Source organism: Lithobates pipiens, unplaced genomic scaffold (genome assembly GCF_037356315.1).
Source record: "Lithobates pipiens isolate NorthernLeopardFrog02 unplaced genomic scaffold, aLitPip1_a1.2 Scaffold_13, whole genome shotgun sequence".
Classification (NCBI taxonomy): domain Eukaryota; kingdom Metazoa; phylum Chordata; class Amphibia; order Anura; family Ranidae; genus Lithobates; species Lithobates pipiens.
The window spans coordinates 512,238,261-512,254,711 of record NW_027507718.1 but is presented as its reverse complement, the minus strand read 5'-3'; the positions used below and the strand labels follow the sequence as shown (position 1 = coordinate 512,254,711).

General features: G+C 42.4%; 1 protein-coding gene across 3 annotated transcripts in view; it reads left to right on the top strand.

Annotated features, from left to right (window-relative positions):
• ZNF638 (zinc finger protein 638) overlaps positions 1 to 16,451 on the top strand; it is a 71,352-nt gene that overhangs the window by 24,299 nt on the left and 30,602 nt on the right. For all 3 annotated transcript variants that reach the window (XM_077478070.1, XM_077478071.1, XM_077478069.1), the window contains exons 6-14: positions 93 to 547; positions 4,515 to 4,655; positions 4,881 to 4,997; positions 6,312 to 6,361; positions 7,426 to 7,460; positions 10,351 to 10,443; positions 12,178 to 12,230; positions 12,322 to 12,450; positions 15,157 to 15,288. In XM_077478070.1, the coding sequence (XP_077334196.1) occupies positions 93 to 547; positions 4,515 to 4,655; positions 4,881 to 4,997; positions 6,312 to 6,361; positions 7,426 to 7,460; positions 10,351 to 10,443; positions 12,178 to 12,230; positions 12,322 to 12,450; positions 15,157 to 15,288 (1,205 nt within the window). The remainder of the gene's footprint in view (positions 1 to 92; positions 548 to 4,514; positions 4,656 to 4,880; positions 4,998 to 6,311; positions 6,362 to 7,425; positions 7,461 to 10,350; positions 10,444 to 12,177; positions 12,231 to 12,321; positions 12,451 to 15,156; positions 15,289 to 16,451) is intronic.

The following is a 16,451-nucleotide window of genomic DNA, read 5'->3' as shown; positions in this document are numbered from 1 at the left end:
ACAAATGGCTGCTTTTCTATAGGGGATTGCAGTTTCTTGAATGCACATGGCTAGTTTTGTATACTAATCCTTTATGCTATGTTCTCTTTCAGACAAGAGAGCTGTGGATGCTGCTGTGCAGAGCTTCATTGAAGCAGAAAGAAGGCAAGACAAAGGTGGGGAGAAGCCAAAGCCTGCTGGCGGTGATAAGAAATTGCCACCAAAGCCAGCAAACACAAATGTAAAAGGCAAGAAACCATTCAGTAGTGGTCCTTCAGCAAGCCGTTCTGGCAGCGCACCGAGGAAAAGCAGCAGTTCAAGCTACAGCAGCCTTTCAAAGAAGCCTAGTAGCGTCAGCTCTGTTAAGTCCAACAGTAGTAGTGGCAGTGCCTCACGGAAACCTTTACCTAGAAATGCTCCCAAGAAGCCATTGCCCAGCTCATCAGGCCCCAAGAAACCTGTTGTAAGCACAGGAGCTAAAAAGGCAACTGTTGCCAGCAAGAAACCGCAAGCGAGCAAGACCTCTAACGCACCTAAAGCTGCAGAACCTTACAACCCACTGAATAAGGTATGACATCTTCTCCCCCCATGTTTACACTTTAGCATAACTTCTTCCACAAGCTAATGGGGCTTTGTTATAGCCTGCAATACACTTAGGTTAGAAACCTGACACATGCATACCTACGTGCATCTGCTCCCAGTTTCTGCTTTCCAGAGTACAAGATAACTTGGTGTACCTATAACATCCTCTACAACCGTTCTATTCTGCAAATGTACAATTGCAATTATAAACCATAATAAAAGTAGCTATGATCAAATCTAATATATCCACATATAAAACCTGCACTAAAGTTCAAATATGTACTACAAGTGAATAAACCACAAAATAATGCGTTCGTTGCTTGAGTAATGCTGCACACTATGTTCTGGATACAGGAAAACAAAAAACACAAAATAAACTGTCAGCAAAAAGCTCTGACCATAAAAATTACAATGAAAGCAAACAAAGTGAAAACAAATATCAGCATCAATAAATAAAACCACCATTAAAGTCGAAAAACAAAGGGCATATTCAATATGAATCGTACAATGATATAATAAAAATGAAAGTCCACTCCTGATAGAATATTTGAGGGCTCCACTAGGGGGCCAATGTAAAATATTGTGTGAAAATGAAAAGCCACAATTCAATGTTAGAGAGTGACTATTGTCCTGGGAGCCGCACATCAAGTCAAAGCCTGCTATGTGATGGTGAGTGGCACCACCGCCAGGCCACGTCCAAACGTGTTGAACTCCACCCACCTGAGCTTACTCCTGACAATGCTCTGGGACATCTATCGCTCTCTACTATTGCCTACCTTCCTGGCCAGCACTGAGTAGTGGTCACAGGACTTCATTCTCATACAGCCTGAGCGGCTTACATGAAGATATTGGGCTACAGTTCCACATGTTGGTCCCAACCACCTTGAGCATTAGGTATATGAATTCCCTTACAAGATGACCAGGATCTCCGGATTATAAGAGATCACTAGCACAGGATACACCTAATACGAATCACACCAGGTTATGGTAACAACCTCCACGCCTATTAGGTCCTTTTCGCTGGCTGTCTGAAAAGCCCAATTCTTTGCCTTAATGTTGCTAAAAACACTGGTTTATTTCCTGCAGATATACTCGTACTAACAAAAGCTTTACAGGCGCCACGCTGCGGTAGACCAGATATGTTCCTTGCATAGACGAAACATGTAGGGAAGGGCTAGCAGTTTGTGATGTCATCACACCAGCATCAGCAGATCTCTGGTGCCATGCAGGTCTCCTTCAGATCTCAGCATATCTGTGTACCCGTGCATCCCGTAGGGGCAGGCAGATACACTGACAGGAAGAAATCGAACTCCCACAGCACCATGGTAGCTCATTGAGAACTACAACCTGACAGCTGCAAAGGATGTCAGGGCTTGTAGTTCACTCACACACAGATGTGTGAAGGATAGACAGGATTGCAGGGCTCTGCCCACACGGCTGCGCTGAGTTTAAAAAGTGACAGCTAGTATGTACTGCTGCCAACTGGGATAGCGGGCAGTGGCTGCAGCTTCGGGAACATGTTCCACTCTAAAAGCGGGTGGACCGTGTAACATGTTCCCAAACGTGAACCTATTCTTTAAATAAATTTAAAAAACATTGTGCAACTTTTATCCAAGTTGAATAATGGCCTTTACTATAGGTATAGGCCATTTACATACATCCTGAAGTTTGACTGGAAAACTCCCAGAGTTGGCAAACCTCCGTCCTGCCTGATTGCTAGGATGTTAAGAGACTCCTTCACCATCACAGGAGCAAGCTTATTTATTTTCATCCAAGCCCTTTACCACGCACTTTCTTTCCTTTGACACAGTAGCTCTGAACTCAGCATTTTGAGCGCTCACTCCTGTAATCTTGGGGGATGAACAGTAACAGGTAGCAGTCGTCTTAACAAAAAGTTGGGGTAGGTAGTCTGCCATATCTGGGAGTTTTCCAGTTAGGCTTCAGGAGGTATGTAAATGTCCTACACTTATAGCAAGGTTATCAGCTTTGGTCAAAGCAGCACAGTTTTTAGTTTTTATTCAAAGGCAACTCCTTACCTTTTTTATAGGTAGTTTTTTGGTAAAAGCGAACTATGCCCTTTTAAATGCTGATATAATGTACAGCGGGTAAAATAAGTGAACACGTCACCATTTTTCTAGGCATATACACTTCTAAAGGTGCTATTGACATAAAATTTTCACCACATGTCAGTAACAACCCATGCATACAAAGACACCAAAACAAATAAGTTCAGAAATTTAAGTTGTGTAACAAAATGGAATGACACAGGGTAAAAGTATTGAACATGCTAACTGAAATGTATTTTAATACTTGTTACAAAATCCTTTGATAATGACGGCTTCGGGACTCCTCCTGTATGGAGAAACTAGTTGCATGCGTTGCTCAGGTATGATTTTGGCCCATTCTTCCACTCAGTCTTCAAAGCTCGAAGGTTCCGTGGGCCTCTTCTATGAACTCTGATCTTTAGTTCTTTCCATAGATTTTCTATTGGAATCAAATCAGGCGATTGCTGGGCCATTTTAGCAGTTTTATTTTCTTTCTTTGAGTTTTCTTGGCTTTGTGTTTGGGATTAGATTCTTGCTGAAATGTCCACCCTCATTTCATCTTCGTCCTTTTTAGATGGATGCAGATTTTTGTCAGGAATGTCTTGGTACATTTTTCAATTCATCCTTCCTTCAATAATATGAAGTTTCCCAGTACCGTATGCTGAAAAACAGCCCCACACCATGATGTTCTCACCTCCAAACTTCACTGTTGGTATGGGGAGGTGTTTTTGGGGTGCAGTGCCATTTGACCTCCAAACATGGTGTGTATTATGGCATTCAAAGAGTTTTACATTTTTGTCTTATCTGACCAGACTATATTCTCCCCGTATTTCAGACTTTTCTAAATGTTGTGCAGCAAACTTTAAACAAGTTGCTTCATGCTTTTTTTTCAGCAGTGGAGTCTTGCATGGTGAGTGGTCATACAGGCCATGGTGGTTGAGTGCATTACTTATTGTCTTTGAAACAATTGTACCTGCTAATTCCAGGTCTTTTTGAAGCTCTCCAAGTGGTCCTTGGATCTTGGACAACTCTTATAATTCTTTTCAGTCCACTGTCAAATCTTGCGAGGAGCGCCTGGTTGAGGCTGGTTTATGATGAAATTATCTTTCCACTCCTGTATTGTGTCCCCAACAGTGCTCACTTGAACATTAAGAAGTTTAGAAATCCTTCTGTAACTACTGCTAGCAGAATTGTTTTGCAACAATAAGGCTGTGAAAGTCTTGAGAGCTTTTTGCTTTTACCCATCATAAGATGTTTCTTGTGACACCTTGGTAATGAGACACCTTTTTATAGGCCATCAGGTGAGACTGAACCAGCTGATATTTTCACTGACTAGGGGCAGGATTGTTTTCTAATTGATTTCAGCTGGTGTCTTGGCTTTCCATGCCTTTTTGCACCTCCCTTTCCTCATGTGTTCAATACTTTTCCCTGTGTCATTCCATTTTATTACACATAATTTAATCTCTGAACTCGTTTGTTTTGGTTTCCTTGCATGTATTGATTGCATGGGTTATTACCGACCTGGTGAAAATTTCATGTCAATTTCAGCTTTTTTAATATATGTACCTAGAATGGTGATGTGCTTAATGCTTATTTTACCTGCTGTATCTACACTTTTGAATAGAGTTGGAAAGTATTAGCACTTCTGTTGGGTTTCAGACTTGTTCATCAATGCAGTGGAAAAGCATGACTCTTATGAAATGGGGTTATGGATCGACTTTTATATATGACAGCACTGCAGGGAGGATGAGTTTAGAGTGGATGGAATATCACATTACTAGAGTCCTTGCCCTGAAAAGGATTGAGTGTGCCTCGGCCATTAATAGCTGAATTAATTATATGTTGTATAATTGCCATTCAGTACCAGTGTTTGTTTGACATACCATATTGCACAATTTATTTTTTCAGTTTACCAGCAAGAGTGGCTCTGATAAGATCATTCATGTTACCAATCTACCGGATACGGGCTACACAGATCAAGATATCCTGAAAATTGTCCAGCCATTTGGAAAAGTCGGCGATATCCTCATTATTCGATCCAAAAATGAGGTAATGGCCATCTGCATTCCACTCACATCTAAAGGTTTTTTTTTTTGCAAGCAGATTTGCATTTGAGTACATTTTTTAGCTTAATCCTGTTCTGTGCAATATATTTAGTAATGCCTGGTGGATTTTGAGCTGCCAAATTTAAATTGTTGAGAAATGGTTCAACAATACTTCTGGTCCTAATTTAAAGATGACGTTTGAGTAATTGGTCTTTCATTTTGCTCCTAGGCTTTCTTGGAAACCAACTTCAAGGAGGCAGCCGCAGCTGCTGTTAAATTCAGTGAAACCGTGCCAGTAATGATAAATGGCAAACGTTTGGTCCTGTCTCTGGCTGGACGGCATAGAGTAAGAACTTGCTTTATTCAACCTACGTATTTTGATATTGTGGGGGGGGGGGGTGCGGGGTCTACTACACGATACCCTTAAAAAACAAAACAAAAGAAAACCATCAAGCCTCCTCTGCCCCCCTATTAACCAATCACTGAGCAGCTCTTGCCCTCCAAGCTACCGATCTGTGGCTAACAGAGAGGGGGGGTTGAGGCAGAGCCGTGCTATCGATCAACCAGTCGACTGGTAGATTGACTGCTTGCTGACTCCCAGTCTAGGGCTACTGGTTCTCTATGCCACCCCGGTCTACATTCCTAAATGGAGATGTGTATGTTGCCTAGACAATGACATTAGACGATTCAAATAGACTTGGCATCCTCCCCCAAACTCCCTCCCCCCCCCCCCCCCCAATACCGCCATTGCTATAGCAACCCATAATCAAACTTCACTGCACTGTCATTACTGTACAAGATCGGGGGGAGGTGCATGCTCGATAGAAGAAGCCCAGCCAAACGAGCTTTGGCTGGACTTCTCTTTTAAAAGTAGCATGAAGACAGGACAGTATGCAAATATTAATTAAATTAAAAGTATTGACAATCACGGGGGGAGCTTTAAAAAAAAAGATTAGGGGCGGTTGGAGCCCTGCTTTATTTGTTGCTGGAGTAGGAAAGAAAAGAAATTCCTACTTTTTATTTGCCACTCAACCTTTTAGAATTTTAGGCCTTTGCGAACAAGTATTATACAAAATCCTGAAGCAGCTCCTGTATTAATAAATGGCATACATGGGCTTCAGAATTGGAAGCAAGTCAAGCTCAGTAAAAATGGTATTCATTTAAACTCAATGTGAGGTCACTTTATAGAGTAAGAGAAGGCTGATGGAGCACTGCATGTTTCTATGGCTGGGTAACCCCGCAGTGTTCCTATTCGAAAAGACCCCACACTTTTGGATGCTGACCCCTGCATGGGTTCCTGTGGAACTCCAAACATGCCTGCACAGATATTTGTCTAAGGGCCGGGTCACACCAGAACGCGGTACTGGAAAGGCGCACTCTGCTTTTCCCGCACCAAGTTTAAAATGCACTGCCTTTGTGATCTTCTGCAGTGCTGATACGTTATTAATGGCAATGATGAAATGCCTACAAGCTATCGTGTTATAGGACAGATTCTCCAGCTCAGACCCTGTGGTCTATACACCTCATCCCGAAATGCTGCTCTATTGTAGTCTATCCACTTTCACTGTACCATGTGTTTGTTTTTTCTTTAAATCTGTGGTTCCATTCTACTACTTTGAAGTACTTGTAAAATTGAAATTTATTTACTCTTCTTCCCCAGGCCCCTCAGACCCCCCAGGCACAAGTGAAGACAGATACTAAAGCTACCAGGTGAGTAAAAATTTGCTCATGTGATTTTGTTTTTTGTTTTCTTGTTTTTTTTACCACTTGCCCTCCATAAGATTTACACCCCCCCCCCCCCTCCATGACCAGGCACTGCACTAATTTTACTGACAATTGCGCAATCATGCTGTACCCAAATAAACCAAGAAACTGGAAATTCTTAAAAAATAAATATTTTTTACGTTTGACTATAAAACATGTCCAATAAACAAATTGAAAAAAATCTAATTTTTTTATTAATTTAGGCCGATGTGCATTATGCTACATATTTTGGTAAAATAAGCGTACATTGATTGGTTTGTGCAAAAGATATATATGTCTATAAATTATTTTATTTTTTTATTACCTAGTAATGGCATCTATCAGCTACAGGACTGCGATATTGTGGAAAATTGGACACTAAAAATTTTTGGGAGCCTATGATACTAAAACTGTACTACTGGCTGGAAAGGGGTTCAACAAAAGGGGGTATCAAAGGGTTAAATGTGTGCACAGCTAGTGTGTTTGTATAGTGGGGAGACTAGGGGAAGGAATGGATACATGTTCCTGCTTTGCAGAAACACAGGATTCATGCCTTCCCTTCTGACAGAATGGTGATCTGCCTTGTTTACATAGGCAAATCACTGCTCTGGCTCTCTGCCTAATGATCAGTGGGTGCCAGTGGATATCGAGTCTGTGGTACCCGCTGATTAGCTCCCGATGTGTATAATCATGCATGCCCCAGACCTGGAAATGTCCGGATCACGTACTAGGTATGTGATACGGCGCAGCAGTGTCACCTTGCCGCTGTATAAGTATTGTTATAATGGCAGCAGATGGGTAATGGTAAACAGTTGAGAAGTATAGGAAATTGTCCTTGCGTAATCAGCCGTAAGAACTCTTAACACGCAGAAACCTTTGGTTGCTTGTGTTAAAGCGAGCCTATGGTTAAGTTACCACATTCACTGCAAAACAGGCCCCTCATGCTCCTGTAACTGCCATTTACCTCGCCCCTCTGTGTACATTCACTCATGGCAGTATGTTTATTTCTGTCATTTGTTTTCATTTCACAGTGACGCAGAGTCTAAGAAATCCCCACATCAGAAAGGTAAGTTATTTCAGGTTGATTCTTGCTTATTTTTTTTGAAAAACCTAAAATATGCCTCTGAGAATACCTATTCTGATATATAATTGCTAGCTTTGGCAACCAGTGCTCTTTGCCATTGTATCCAAAGCGTGATATGGATAGCAATGGCTTTATCAAACTTTAGTGTAGGATTGTACAACAGTCACTCCTTAACAAATAAAAAAAGAAAGGAGTATATCAGACTCAGAATGGAAAGACTGCAATGCTTGTGGAGAACAGACTTTGCATATTGTAGGCAAGGACAGTTTCACAGGAAGCCCTTAAACAATACAAATATGACAGTGGTGCACATTTAAACAGTATTTAAAGTGGTTCTAAATGATCAGTTTTTTTGTTTTGTTTTTTAAAAACAGTTATTTTTTTTACAAAGATTTTGCACAGATTAGCTCTGATCCTACTTTTCTCGGGTCCCCGCTGACGCTCCTGGCCTCTCCCCCACCAAGTGCTTACCATGGCAATCCACTTGTTATGGAGGCACTGGTGTGTGTGTGTGTGTGTGTGTGTGTGTGTGTGTGTGTGTGTGTGTGTGTGTGCGCGCGCGCGCGCTTGCTCTTGACACCTGTGTGTGTCCATGAGACACACAGCGTGTGGCTTGGCCATGCCCCCTGCTCTCTCCTCACTAGCTGTGATTTATAGCCGCGGAAACCAATGGCTCCCTCTGCTGTCTCTAAGCCAATGAGAAGGGAGAGCCGAGATAAAAAAATTCTGCCTTTACAACCACTTTAAGAGCAGTTTCCCAAGCTAACCATTGCAAAGCCACGCGCCAGTTTATTAAAAACAAGCTAGCTCATTAGTGTATTCATGCTAGTTTGAGTCTCTTAGTGTTTGTTACCCAAAAAATAGATCCTGTTTCCTTAAAGCATGTTATACATCACAGTGCTTGTGCTGTTTAATTTGATCTTCTGTATAACCTGAAAAACTTGGCTGATCCTGCCTGGCTATGCCCTCCCCCCTGTAAACTGACCACGGATTATCATGGCTGCTGTACTGACGATGTGGTCTGTTTATGTGCCACCGTCATCTGCAGCCCTGCTCTGTCCTCTCGCCCCTCCCTGCCTGTCGGCTCTGTCCACTCCACAATCCTTCCCTCCTGCTATCATAATGCAATAACCTTGCAAAAATTTCCTTTACCATGTTAAATGTCCCCAGTGTATTTGTTTTATTGTTTTAAATGCCGCTGTGTACCTGATTTCAGAGCGCCCATGGGTGCTCACGTGACTGGCTGCACTGGGGGCATTATTTAACGTGACAGAGGGAATTTTTGCAAGGTTATTACATGGCTTAACCACTTTAATCTCCCAGGTGTATTTGCCAAGACCTGTTATTTCCATGTGACTGAAACCCCAAATATGCCCTTCTAAAAGCATTTTTTTTTAACCATTCTGGGAAAAATTTAACGCATTTTTGTTGAGTATTGCTATACTTTAACTGGTAATTGCGTGACCATGCAACGCTGTACTCGGAACAATTTTTTTTTCCACACAAATGGGACTTTCTTATGGTGGTAATTGATCACCTCCGGGTTTTTTATTCAACGAAAAAGGACCGATAATTTTGGTCCTGAAGCGGTTTAACTGAAACCGGTGTTACAGGATCTATATTAAGACCCGTTTCGCACTGGGGTGCTTTTTTGGCGTTTAATGCCCTAAAAATGGTTCACAGAAAAGCACCTCTAGGGCTTTCACACTGGGGTGGTGCACTTGCCGGACAGCAAAAGTAGCAAACAGCATCTTTGGGGCGTTGCGGGGGAGCTATGTACAGCGCTCTTACACTGCCCCTGCCAATTGAATGGGCAGCGCTGCCAAAGTGCTTGCAAAGCGGCACTTTTCGGGCACTATTAACCTTGGCTGCTAGCGGGGGTTAAAAGCACCCCGCTAGTGGCCGAATATCGCATTTAAAACTATCAGCGCTTTACCGCCAACGACCACGCCACCCCAGTGTGATAGGGCTCTAAAGGATGGGTTTTGTCTGTAGATGAACCAGACAGAGGTAGCCCCTTTAACAAGTTCTTTGCATTATGAACATAATTCCAGGAGCTTATTGTTTAAAATAGTGTTGTCCAGTGGTATATTATTTTTGTAGTTGAACATTGAAGCCATTGAATTTTTAAAATGGGTCTGTCCTTGATTTTAAGGAATGTAATGCTAATCCTGATTAAGTCTGTTTATGCGATAACCTCAGAGCCAACTGAAAATAAGTATAGGGAATATATAGCAGTACGTGGATAAAAGAACACTTGTCAGTGAATATACGCAGGACCTGAAATATGAAAGCTGCTTTTCATAAAAGGCAAGCAGAGGACAAGGGACTAGTCACTAGTATTACTTATGGTCTCTGTGCAACTAAGCTTCCCCATTACTGACCTAACATACCTCGTTCTGTCCTGTTTTGTGTGAAGAGTGGTAAAGGCAAGATTTTCTTCTCCCTCCCTCCCCGGTAGTTAGTTTTCTGATGACATGTAACTGTCGAGCTGCAGGAGATTTGGAAGGTGTAAAGCAGAGAATACCGTTTCATCAGTTGAAATGTGATGAATATCTTCTAAAATGCAGGAGCAGTGTAAGCACTAGTATCTGCTGTCTGTACTATAAATATAGGCTCCTTGGTTCCAAAACCATTAATGATTCTAAGCGGCATGGGGAGATTTCTCAGATTCCCTGGTAACACTACAGGCAATTACTGAGCTGTCTTGTCCTAAAAAGGCAATTCGTATTCAGCGGATCGGAACTGTGGCTCTAAATAACCTGTTTGCAAAGCTTTTTGATGCTTGGTAGAGATGGAAGAGGAAGTGTGTGTGTATATATCTGTATTTCGCTGTTGCCTTCACATTTCTTATTGATGATTTGTTTTTCAGCTGCACCAGCAAAGGAGCAAAAAGATGATAAAGCACGCAAAGAGGAAAAAGAGAAGACCGAGAAAAGGCCAGAGCCCCTGAAGCATAATATTGGTAGGTGTCGTGTAGGTTTTTCCTAGTTCTTGATTTTCTAGATTTTTCTTGGACCTATGCTGACTAATCTGTGCAAAAAGGATGTATACACTCTCACCGGTCACTTTATTAGGTACACCTTGCTAGTACTGGGTTGGACCTCCCTTTTGCCATCAGAACTGCCTTAATTCTTCATGGCATAGATTCAACAAAGTGTTGAAAATGTTCCTCAGAGATTTTGGTCCATAGTGACATGATAGCATCACGCAGTTGCTGCAGATTTGTTGGCTGCACATCGAATGTGACCCTTCCAATCCACCACATCCCAAAGGTGTCTGTTGGATTGAGATCTGGTGACTGTGGAGTACAGTGACCTCATTGTCCAGTGGTGAGATGATTGGAGCTTTGTGACATGGTGCATTATCCTGCTGGAAGGAGCCATCAGAAGATGGGGACACTGTAGTCGTAAAGGGGTGGACATTTTCAGCAACAATACTCAGGTAGGCCGTGGTGTTTACATGAAGCTTAATTGGTACTAAGAGGCCCAAAGTGTGCCAAGAAAATATGGGCCACACAATTACACCACCACCAGCCTGAACCGGTGATGCAAGGCAGGATGGATCCATGTTTTCACAAAATTTTGACCCGACCATCTGAATGTCTCAGCTGAAATTGAAATTCCTCAGACCAGGCCACATGTTTCCAATCTTCTATTGTCCAATTTTGGTGATCATGTGCGAATTGTAGCTTCAGTTTCCTGTTCTTAGCTGATGGGAGTGACAACCGGTATGGTTTTCTGCTGCTGTAGCCCATTTGCTTCAAGGTTGGGTGCGTCGTGCATTCAGAGATGGCATTCTGCCTACCTTGGTTGTAACGAGTGGGTATTTGTGTTACTGTTGCCTTTCTATCATCTGGAACCAGTCTGCCTATTCTCCTCTGACAAATTACCAAGGCATTTTCCTCCACACAACTGACGCTCACTGGATATTTTCTCTTTCAGACCATTCTCTGTAAACCCAAGAGATGGCTGTGAGTGAAAATCCCAGTAGATCAGCAGTTTTTGAAAATACTCAGACCAGCCCGTTTGGGCACCAACAACCATGCCACATTCAGAGTCACTTAAATCCCCTTTCTTCCCCATTCTGATGCTCAGTTTGAATGCCAGCAAGTCATCTTCACCACGTCTAGATGCCTAAATGCATTGAGTTTCTGCCATGTGAATTGCTGATTAGCAATTTGTGTTGCCAAGCAATTGAATAGGTGTACCTAATAGTGTCCGGTGAATGTATATCCACCTATTTTCAGCCCATTCACACGATCCCCTGGGGTAGCCAGCGGTGAAGAGGAGATCCACAAAAGCTGGTAATGCCCGTGAAGTGGCGACATCACCCATATGCTCCCTCCTCTCTCCTGCAGCAGCTGTGGGCTGATATGGGGCAAAGGGATCTCGTGACTGGACCAAAGCAGGGGTGAAAATTGTTTACTATACAGTGTTTTTTTTACACAAGTTAGTCTGCATAGGTGTTAGGCGTGGGAACTTTATTAAAACTAGTTAGGCTGAGGCTAGAAATCTACTTTGAAACTTTGGTCCGCTAAGTATGTAAAACTTAAATCCGACAAAAGGGAAATGTCCAATAAATTCCAGTGTTGCTATTGACGTGTTTGGTGGACTGAGCATCTTGTGCTGTTCTGGGTGTGGAGTTTACATTTTCACCAGCAAGTAAGTGACATGTTTGTTTTTTTTTCTCCATCCAGAGGTTCCCCCTGGCTTCATCAAATGTCACCGCCTCGTTGATCCCCTACTGAAGGTCTGTTTCTGTTTTCCTGTGTGTGTGATATCTGCAGAGAAATCAAACCATGCTTGTTATGTATGTTCATGTAAATGCTTCTGCTTTGTAGGAAGCTGAGAAATGCGTTGTTGTTGTATCGAATTTGCCTGAGAAACAATACACTGTAGAGGAAATATCCAACCTGGCCAAGCCGTTTGGTGGTGTGAACGACATCCTCGTCATCCCCAATTATCGAAAGGTGAGTGAACGATAAAGTGTGAAGTGATGACCAATGTCCTAAAGAGGAAACAAACCTTCCTGTATTCTTTTGTACCTATAGGTAAGCCTAGAATAAGGCTTACCTATAGGTACTGTAACTATCTCCTAAGCGTGTGCTGTTTAGGAGTTATTCACTGTATACTGCGCCAATGATGTCGGTGCATGTGCTCTGAAGGAACGGCCGCCCATGGCCGTTTCTACAGAAGCCTTTGCCATGACCGGCGGCTTCCTCGTGCATGTGTGACGTCGCACAGCTCCAGCCAGTCATGCAGCTGGAGTCCGCGGACTCAGAAGGAAGACAAGTGAAGATGGATACGGCCTCAGGCGAGGACGATTAGAGCTTCGTTTGCAGGGAAGTGTCACATAATGTGCTAGTATGCCGTGCATACTGGCACATTATGTCTTTACTTTGCAGGTAAGAGAAAAGGAAAAAACTTCAGGTTTATTTCTTCTTTAATATGCCCATACACTTGGAAATCCAAATATTCAGCCTCAAATTTGATTAGATTTGCATCAAAATGGAAAGCCTTTCCTATTTTTTATTTTTTTTTATTTTTTTTTTACCATTTGGCACTGGGGTTTAAAAAACTGAAAGTTTTGGGGGGAAAAATATTTTTTACTTTCTACTATAAAACGTATTCTTTAAAAAAATGAAATGCCTTCATAAATTTAGGCCAATATCTATTGTTAGATATATTTTTCGTTAAAATCCCAATAAACCTATATTGATTGGTTTGCGCAAAAGTTAGAGCTTCTACAAACCATGGGATATTTTTATGCAATTTTTTTTTTTTTTTTTTTTACGGATAATGGCGGCGATCATCGACTTATAGTGGGACTGCGACGTGGTGAACAAGTCGGACACCCATTAGATCAGTGCTTAAATACACTGATGCTGTACAAATGACACTGGCTAGGAAGGGATTAACATCTGAGGCAAGCAAAGGGCCTAGAAATTCTTAGTGTGTGCTGATTTTGCTTAGGGATCTTGTGTTTTTTGCTTAGCAGGGAATAAAAAAACAAGAAGATTGCCTGTCACTATACAGAGCTCTGTTTACCATCACTGAGCTGATCAGCGGGTCCCAGCGTCAATCATTGGCCGAGGACCTGCTGATCACATACTAGGTACATGATCCAGCACAGAAGAGCCGCTCAGCCACCATAATTGTGCCGTTGTTGAGGTTAATCAGCACTATTCTCAGGGAAGTGACTGGGTAATTCTCCATCTGACATTTCTGTTGACAAGAATAGTCAACAGAACTAGAGGCTGCACTATAATCTCTTTGAAGATTCAATTCCCTTTGCTTCTGTTGATCCTTATCCAATTTATTAAAAGCCAAGAAAATTGTTATAAAAGTAGATTTCATAAATACTCATTATTTTCTCACTGAATGAACTATCAGGTCACTGTATGTAACAACTGTATTTTTGTTAACCACTTGAGACCCGCAATACGTCTATTGACGTCATGGGGTTTCGCTGGTTATATCTAAATGATGCCTGAGTCCACAGACATCATTCAGATATTGCCGTTTTCAGCCGGCGATTCCCTACACCATAAGAACGATCATAGCGGCTGTTCCGCCGCTTGATGGTTCTTACGGGTGGCGGGAGGGGGCGTCCCCTCCCACCGCCCTTTCGGTGCTTCTACCGACTCACCGTTTCCATCGGTGAGTCGGTCACAGGATCCGCCAACTCCAGCATGTGATCATAGAGATTTCCGGCAGACTAGAGTGTCCCCGAAGTCTCTATGATCGTTCGGAGGCCGGGCGCGATGCTATGACGTCACGCCCGGCCTCGGTATTCAAATTAACGGCGCCGATCTGGCTAGGAAGCCATTATCGTTTTTTTTTTTTGTTCTTTGTTTTTTTATTCTTCCCAGCCTAGAGGTGAGATATGGGGTCTTATTGACCCCATATTTCACTGTAAATAGGTCCGAGCGTGCCATATTCCTATTACAAGGGATGGTTACATTCCTTGTAATAGGAATAAAAGTCATAAATTTTTTTTTTAAGTGTAAAACTAAAAAAAATATAAATAAAATTAACAATAAAATAATTTTTTTTTAAGCGCCCCTGTCCCCGTGAGCTCGCACACAGAAGCGAACGCATACGTAAGTCCCGCCCACATATGAAAACGGTGTTCAAACCACACATGTGAGGTATCGCCCCGAACGTTAGAGCGAGAGCAATAATTCTAGCCCTAGACCTCCTCTGTAACCCAAAACATGTAACCAGTAAAAAATGTTAAAGCGTCGCCTATGGGGATTTTTAAATACCAAAGTTTGGCGCCATTCCACGAGCGCGTGCAATTTTGAAGCGTGACATGTTGGGTATCTATTTACTCGGCGTATCCTCCTCTTTCACAATATGCAAAAAAATTGGGCTAACTTTATTATTATTTTTTTTTTTGCATGAAACTGTTTTTTTTCTGGAAAAAAACGCGTTCGAAAAATTGCTGCGCAAATACCGTGGGAGATAAAAAGTTGCAATGACCGCCATTGTATTCTCTAGGGTCTTTGCTAAAAAAACATATATAATGTTTGGGGGTTCTATGTAATTTTCTAGCAAAAAAATGAGGAATTTTACATGTAGGAGAGAAATGTCAGAATTGGCCTGGGTCTGAAGTGGTTAAATAGGTCTGATGGTCTGTATGTTTAATCAGCCTGTGTTCTCTTGTTTTTCAGGCTTATTTGGAGTTGCCCAGTAGAAACTCTTTAGATTCAATGCTCAAGTTTTACAATGTGTTCCCAACTTGCCTTTCTGGAAATACACTGACCATCGCCATGGCTTCGGCATACAAGGATTTAAAGGATGAGGTGAGGAAGCACTCCCAATGAATGGATTAAATGCTACTTGTATAATTTGTTGTAACCAAGAACCAAATCAACGTAACTTTAACTTGGGAGAATGGGGATTTTCGGAGGCCAACTCCCCCCTCAAAAAAACAAAAAAAAAGCAAGGCAGATGACTTGGGACTAGTGGCTAGCATTGCTTGTAGTCTCCCTGCAACTGAACTTTTTCCCCATTGCAGAGTAGGAATGGGCTTTGGCGTGTTCGGATCGAACCCGCCAGGAAGCCACAACTGCACACCACCAATCACAGGCAGCGTGTGTATGTGCAGCTGCCGGGCTGGAAATGCCTTACTGCCTATGATTGGTGGTGTACAGTGACGGCTTCCTGGCGGGTTCGATCCGAACATGCCCAAACCCTTCACTATTGCCGACATACCAGGATTGCATTTAAAAAAAAAAAAATGGCTGCCAGGTTTTAGCCCACATTCACGTTTATTGCCAGCAATGGCACAAACCAATAGGTGTGACACCCATTGAGGTGCCGCACCGATTCCCAAAAGTATATTCTACACTATTTGCGACTTCGGGAGCAATTTAATAGACATCTGTGCGTTAACCCACACAGATGTATGTCAAAAGCCCACTAAGTCTAACTGAAATGGCGATTTGAAATTGCATGATTTCAAACCTGCCCTCAGTGTGAACCTAGGCTTATTGTCAAAGCTTAATTGAACAAGCTAAAGTTACAAACTGGCTACCATGCAGAGCTGCACCAGATTTTGCACACTCCAGTTTTAGTAAATCAACCCCACAAGGCCTTGTTTTGCACTTTGTGTGAAGGCAGAAATCTTGACAGGGCTTTTGCTTTCTCATGTCTGAACTAGGCATGAGTTAAGTTTCAGACTCATGTGTCTATATTTTAGGGCAGTGATGCCTCTATCATCCCCACCACCCCTTGGTCGTGTGTGGGTGCAGGGTGGGGAATTTCTCCGTCACGGCTGATTGTGCCAGAGGCCTGCTAGTATGTCACAGCTTCCTTCAGGTTTTGGCCAGTGAGCAGCACAGTTGAAGTGACATCAGATCTTTTGAGACCAGCAGTCAGAAGCAGCAGTGCCTTAGATTTTGCTGTGCAGAAAAACAATTGAGGCTGGCTTTAACTCAGGAAGTGTGCAGATTTTCTTTTTTTT